Source organism: Clupea harengus, chromosome 12 (genome assembly GCF_900700415.2).
Source record: "Clupea harengus chromosome 12, Ch_v2.0.2, whole genome shotgun sequence".
NCBI lineage: Eukaryota > Metazoa > Chordata > Actinopteri > Clupeiformes > Clupeidae > Clupea > Clupea harengus.
The window spans coordinates 22,521,098-22,528,597 of NC_045163.1; the positions used below are offsets into that span (position 1 = coordinate 22,521,098).

The window sequence follows — 7,500 nt, forward strand, 5'->3', positions numbered from 1 at the left end:
TCCACACACACACACACACACACACACACCTGACTCCCTCCTCCTGCTGTCACCATCTGTTTTGAATGTTTAAATGCTACATTCCTTCACCCCTTCTTCCTCACTCACTGTCCGGTTGTCACGTATCCACATTATATCGTTTACTTTATTTATTGTCATTGTTGAGCAAACAGTCATTGCAAGGCCGCCCTGTAGTCCTTTCCGCGCTGCCATATCTCGCAGATGAATTATGGGTGTTTAATTTGGGCTGCGTGCGGCATTCGTCTTCATTAGCGCAGGTCGCGGCAAGTGACCCGCAGCCCGGCGCAGCCCGAACACGCCCCGGCCACCGTCCCGCCGTGCACGCGGGCCCCTCATTAGCGCCGCTGTTTAGCATCTGTCGCGGTGAACCCGGCAATGTCGCGGGGGATCCTCTGGGGCCTGCCGCTGTCTCCGGGCTGGCAACTCAGCAATGGCTGCTGCTGCCGCCAACGGCTGCCAGGTGGCACGGCACAAAGAGACTGATTTATTATCGGAGTGCCGCTGCAGCTTCACTGCGGTTGGGTGTGATAGAGAGACAGAGACAGAGAGGAAGAGAGAGAAAGAGAGAGAGAGAGCACGGCAGAGAGATATATAGTACATATAGTCACGTGTTGCATGGTGATAGCAGCAGCAGAAACATGGACTGTGTTGTTAATCATTTAGCACACGCATGTGAACTGGCAAATTATGCACAATTGTTAATAATATTATTATATAATGTATTATATATTATATTATTTCAACACTGTCATATAATGGTCTGCTCAATCTAGAATCTTTTTCCCACTCATTCATTTCATTGTTCACATTTTACTGTGGTTCTCTGTCATGGCTGCCTCCTTTGTGTTCTGCCGTGTTGCCTTGGGTTCATTTCATGCTCTGAGCATTGTCAAAAGCTGCCGCTGTCTGAAGCTCCTCAAAAGCCCAACTTCGAACAATAACCAGGTGCACTAAAAGAGCAGTCTTAACTCAGATGGTGGTTTCCAGCCAAACCAAGGCCTTCATCATGCACACCACTCAGTCAAAACTGAATAATAGCTCTCCTTTCGCCCCGCTCCTGTTCTCTTCACCACGGGTGATTGTGAAGCATGAGCTAGAAGTGGCAGTTATATGAGCTGAATTGCAGTATTTCCTCAAGATTAGGCGTCTGGTTGAAAAAGGGAGAGACGTGTCAGTAGCCCCCCCCCCCCCCGAGAACTGAGGTCCCTTTTCAGTTTGGCTCCACTGCCCCTCTGAAGGGGCCTGTCACTTGAGATAGCTCCGGAGTAGACAGGGAGCAGTTTGGGGGTTTGGCCCGTAGAGAGGCAGAGGGGAGCTGAGGTGGGGTGGGAGTTTGGTTTCTCCGGGTCTAGAAGGTTCTTTGAATGATCCTGACGTTCAATTGTTCCTACTTTATGTCAACGCAGGCCACCAAATCCAGAGGGATGATATCCCAAGGGATATGTCATGTGCGCGCACACACACACACACACACACACACACACACACACACACACACACACACACACACATACTCTTTCTCTCTCTCTCTTTCTCTCTCTTACACACACACACTCTTTCTCTCTCTCTCTCTCTTACACACACACACTCTTTCTCTCTCGCTCTCTCTCACACACACATAGACACACACACACATACACATACACATACACATACGCATTCACTGACTTCTGAGCGAACTAACATGACTGATGTCTGTCTTCTCTCTCTACCTCCCTCTCTCTCTCTTTTACAGTCGAACACCCAGACAAAATGGCCAACGACCAAGGTAAGTCATTACGCAGTCTATTAAAGCAGCATGATTTATCATCAATCAATTGATTTATTATTCTTCCTGCCCTGTAATTAATTGTAGCTCGACTACTTTGGTTACCTCATAGAAAAAGAGAAAGACAGAGAGAGAGGCAGAGATGGAGAGGCAGAGAGAGAGAGGCAGAGAGAGAGAGACAGAGAGAGAGGCAGAGAGAGAGTATTTGAAGTGAAGAAAAGAAAGGTAGACTGTGTGTTTGATGTGGAAGTGTGGATTGCATAAACGATTATATAAACCTATTTAACTGTGTCTGAAGTAGACAGTGGAATAGTAGGGCTGTGTCCATGTCGTCCTTGTGTCCTGGCGTCCTTGTGTCCCGGCGTCCTTGTGTCCCGGCGTCCTTGTGTCCCGGCATCTTTGTGTCCTGGCGTCCTTGCTGTTGGAGCACTGGGAGAGAGAGGATGGAGGATCTCAGGGAGGGATGTGTGAGAGGATGGAGGATGGCTCGTGCTCTCAGGGAGGGATGTGTGAGAGAGATGATGGCGGAGGGAGGGATGTGTGTGAGAGAGGATGGAGGATGGAGGATCTCAGGGAGGGATGTGTGAGAGAGAGAGGATGGAGGATGGCGGAGGGAGGGATGTGTGTGAGAGAGGATGGAAGATCTCAGGGAGGGATGTGTGAGAGGATGGAGGATGGCGGAGGGAGGGATGTGTGAGAGAGAGGATGGAGGATGGAGGATGGCTCGTGCTCTCAGGGAGGGATGTGTGTGAGAGAGGGTGGAGGATCTCAGGGAGGGATGTGTGAGAGAGAGAGGATGGAGGATGGCGGAGGGAGGGATGTGTGAGAGAGAGGATGGAGGATGGCTCGTGCTCTCAGGGAGGGATGGGAGCCAATTAAAGTCCCTCCACCACAGACTTCACTCTGAGCCTCCTCTGTGGGCCTTCATGTTTCAAAAGGAAATCCCAGTCTCTACTCTCCGTCTTCTTCTTTCTTCTTCCTCCTCTTTTTGTTCTTCTTCTACTTTCCCCACTGCTTCTGCTTATTTTTCAGCTTTTTCTATCATCGTCTTTATCTTCCTTTTCCTCTATCTCTTCTTCTTCATCCTCCTCTTCTTTATCTTCTTTGTCGTCTCTGTCTGCCATTTCTTCATCTTCTCCGTCCTATTCCTCTCCTCTCCCTCTGTTTCAAATGGACTATAAAACCTCGTTATCCCCCCCTAACGCCCCCCCCTCTCTCCCCCTTTAAGACCCCACACTCGGCTGCATATGATTTTGCCCTTGGAGGAAACGGAGCTCTTTTTATTCTGTAGCTTCAATCAGCTGGGCCGAGCTAATGAAGGCCATTGAGTTTCGGGAGTGTTCCGCTGTCACCTCAGCTCCCCGTCCCCCACACCCTCCCCCGTCGTCACCTCCGCATTAACAAGGTTCGTTAGGGCGCTCGCGTTTAATTAGGACTCGGGCCCAGAGAGGATGGGCCCCTTCAAAAGCCTTTAATTGACATCTTGGGTGGATAACTTTTTCACAGAGGTGCCCTTTTACAGGGGAAGGTGTTAACTCCAATTGATTCAGTGAGTACAGCCTATCCAGTACATTCACCACTCTCTGAGCAGACGCACACATTTGTCAGCCAGCTTGTTTTACGTTTATAATGGAATTTTAACATTGCGTCTAAATAATTGGAAACATTTTAATGTCAGCCAGCTGGTAAATGAGAAAGTAATGGCTGATACATTCATATTTAGAAGCATTTATTTAGTTTCCGTATGCTCACCTGCACTCTGGGAGTGAGTCATTTGTCTGATGCTCCATGGAATTGTCTCTGACCCTAACATCTGTCATTGTGCATGAACATCAGCGTGCCCTCGGAGCAGATCCTTCAGTGAGAGGGTGTTAGCACAGCGGCGTTAGCACAGCGACGTTAGCAGATCCTTCAGTGAGATGGCGTTAGCACAGCGGCGTTAGCAGATCCTTCAGTGAGAGGGCGTTAGCACAGCGGCGTTAGCACAGCGACGTTAGCAGATCCTTCAGTGAGATGGCGTTAGCACAGCGGCGTTAGCACAGCGGCGTTAGCAGATCCTTCAGTGAGATGGCGTTAGCACAGCGGCGTTAGCAGATCCTTCAGTGAGATGGCGTTAGCACAGTGGCGATAGCACAGTGGGGCCATGGCAGCGAGCCCACTCCACTGGCCATCTAGAACATTCTGAATGCTTTTCCAACACAGTGTTGTTTTGTTTCTTTGTTTTATGCTTTAACCCAGGCTCTGCTGCTATTCATGTGCTAGTTTACTACTGAGAGACTAAGATTTCAGTAATTAGTGTTGGCTATTTATTCGAGAGTTTTCACAATGTAGTGCGGCATATCCTTGTCTACCTTCACGGTTAGCAGGAGCTTACTGGAATAGAGCTGCATTGTGCCACTGCAAGATGCAGTGCATTTCCTATTGATGAGACTGATCCACAACCATGGCGTAGCTAACATGGCCAGCATAACACCTAAGCATCACAGCTTTTCACATACATTATTGAACCCTGGTATATACATCCTGTCATCTCACTCTCCCTCACAAACACACACAGCGTACACATACAGTACACATTGACATAGACATACACACACACACACACACACACAATATTTCTTTTTCAAATACACAAGCATATTGATTTTCTGACATACACACACACACACATACATTCACACACTCTGAGCCATTCCTTACACACACATTCACACTATTAAATAAATACAGAGTCTCCCCCTCATGTGGGCTAGCAGGCCTGTGTGCACTACAAGCTAAATGAGCGCTTTAAGTGGAGCGAAAGCCCTCGCGGGCCTTGGGCCCTCACCACATATAAATCACCTCAAACGGCGCCAGGGGAGGCAGCCGTGAAATGCCCGTCCCAAGATTGATGTTGCCGGACGTTCCTGAGGCTCCCCCCTCCCCTCCCCTCCCCTCCCCTCCCCTCCCCTCCCCTCCCTGCCTGGCTCAACCTAACCCAACCCAGCCTGGTGGTCCTGACCGGTCACGACAGGAAACGTGTAGCCTGGTGCCTGCTGCCTCCTCTCTCTCTCTCTCTCTCTCTCTCTCTCTCTCTCTCTCTCTCTCTTTCTCCTTCTCTCTCTCTCTCTCTCTTCTCCCTCCCTTAATCTTCTGTTGAAAGCAGACGGGACACCCTGGAGGGGAAATCATGGGTCATTCTTGGCCCTGGTCGAGCACCATGGTGAACCGTGTGACCACCCCGACCCCTTTTAAAAAAGACAGAAATCAAATCCCACAAGCTCCCAGCAAGCCAAGGCGGACGGGGGAGGGGTTGGACTGATGGATTGGTCTTTCCGTACTCTCCTGTCTTCTGCTTTTGGGGGGTGAAGTGGAACACCCCCCCCCCCCTCTTCCATCTGACGGCCCTCCTTGCTAATGTGGCCATTTGTCATGTGTGTCTTGGCTGTGCTGCTGCTCCTGGTCCCCCCTTTCCCTGGGCGGAGGTGAGATATGAGGGTGGGCGCCTCCACAGAACCTCCATGGCTCGCCTCCACCCTCACAGCAGAGAGCAGCACAGGCCAGAGATGTAGACCACAGCCAGGGAAGCCAGAGGAGGAACTGGACCCAGCAGCTCCCTTTCACAAACGACTCAAATGTCAGACCACCCCCTGGGGCAGAAGTTACTGAGGTGATCAGCCCAGGTGCTAGAAAGTGAGGATGGGAATTGGGTTTATTGTCCCCATTCCGTTGCCACAGCAACACACAGTAAGCCACTGTGGCTGTGTTCTCTCATTGATCTCCTCTTTGTTTAACTGGTGCCTTCGTTATTTAAACACCAACCGGAGTTATGAGTCGCACATCCGGTGTTGCGTTGGGTGAGCTGTGACACAGGTCATTTGAGGAGATCAATGTGTAAGTATTTGAAGTGTGTGGTGAGTAAGTGTCACCGTGCTCCGAGGGCCGTTAGCAACCAAAGGCAGAGGCAAGTGTATGAGTGAGGTGGAGTTTAAGGGTTGAACTTTCTTGTTGAATGAGAGAGGCGAAACGTATACTGGCACCTGTTTTGTTTGATAGGGGAGATTCTGTCGACGTGTTCGGAACGATTGGTCGATATGAATGTTATTTCATGAAACCCAGAACCTGATTCGGTTGTTCCGAAAGAGACTTTGACACCAAGGGGTGGTTTTTTGTCATTTGATGAGCAAAAAGCTTTATTAGAGTCACAAATATATCGACAAAATGTTGCAGCTGCAGAGCGAGAACGAGCATACAAATTTGAAGCCGTAGAGAGGGAACAAGATCGGCATTTAGAATTGGCAAAATGAAAAGCTCATGAACGTGAGGCCGTCTCCTCATGTCTTTTGTCTCTCCTATGTCTCTTGTCCAGTCTGTCCCTAAATGTGCTTTTTCCAGGTGCCGGGAGATTGCTGGCTGTGCTGGGCTATGGAGATTTGGGGGGAATGAAGGGTAGTGGGGTACAAAGACTGGTGGTGGGTGAGGTGTTATTACCTGTTAAGGCTTGATTGGGTTACATGGGAGATTTTATTGGTGGTGGTTTTGGTTGTTTGTTTTGGTTGTTCACTCTTGTGACAGACGTCTCACTAAGGTGGGTCGTCTGTCTTAAGAGGGGGGAGTGTCACGACCCAGCCTGGTCTGCCCCGCCCCCTGCTATCAGTGCTCTCTGTTTCCACAGCTGGGTAGCAGGAGTCTGGGCAGGTGCCCGCAGGTGTGTGAAATGATGGCTTAATGAGCTCCACCATAAGAGGGCCATGGCGCAGGGGTGCAAGAGGCTCCCTCTCCTCTACGCCTCGTTTATGTTTTTGTTTGTTTGGACATCGTGTACACCCATTAGACACCCGCTGGCACTACACTTTTATTTCTTGCAATTATACTGACTTTTCAATTATTCTTTAATAAATTGCTTCACTTATTATAACCGTGCGTGTGGAACTCCCTTTCATGTTCATGCATAGAGCCGTGCACAAGAAATACATAAGAGCCTGCCTGGGAAAGGAGCCCTGATGCCTTTTCTTCTCCGCTCGAAGACAAGCTGCACATCTCCCCCCTCCCACACCTGTAATCATCGACCTTTATCAAACTGTGCTTTGATGTTTGCCTCGTAGGTGTCTTTGCGTGCTTTGCACAATAGCGCTCCCTCTGTGTGTGTGTGTGTGTGTGTGTGTGTGTGTGTGTGTGTGTGTGTGTGTGTGTGTGTGTGTGTGTGTGTGTGTGTGTAGTGTGTGTGTGTGTGCTGCGTCTCTAGGCTTTTCTTCCAGTGTGGGCCATACCTGCGATTTTAATCCACTCAAAAAATAGCTGCTTGAGAGACATAAGAAAGCCAGTCAATGGCTCAATCAGTCACAGTGTTTCACGACAAAAGCAAGTAAGCTAGCATCTCTCTCATCCGCTACAGAATTCCAGGAATCCAGCGTTAGTTAATGTGGAGAGAGAGGGGGAAGCTCTTGCTGTGCCTGCTTAGCCATGGAGCGTTACTCTTAGGGATCGTTTATATCTTCTCCCTCTGTCTGTCCCGCCAGCTAGCTATTAGATATTGAGAGGTAGAGATGGATGAGTGCGCCGGATGAGTGTTGAGTGGGCTGGAGCCTGGAGCCTGGAGTAGGAGACCTGTGAGACGCAGTCAGTCTCCCCGCTATCTCCCTCTCTCTTTCAGCGGTCATCCGTCATTGTCACCACCTCCCTGCCTCTCTCTCTCTCTCTCTCTCTCGCTCGCTCTCTCTCTCTCTCTCGCT

General features: G+C 49.7%; 1 protein-coding gene across 1 annotated transcript in view; it reads left to right on the forward strand.

The window, feature by feature from the left end:
- Positions 1–7,500, forward strand: part of dcc (DCC netrin 1 receptor) — a 155,037-nt gene that overhangs the window by 115,853 nt on the left and 31,684 nt on the right. The window contains exon 20 of the mRNA XM_031577481.2: positions 1,757–1,789. Within this exon, the coding sequence (XP_031433341.2) occupies positions 1,757–1,789 (33 nt within the window). The remainder of the gene's footprint in view (positions 1–1,756; positions 1,790–7,500) is intronic.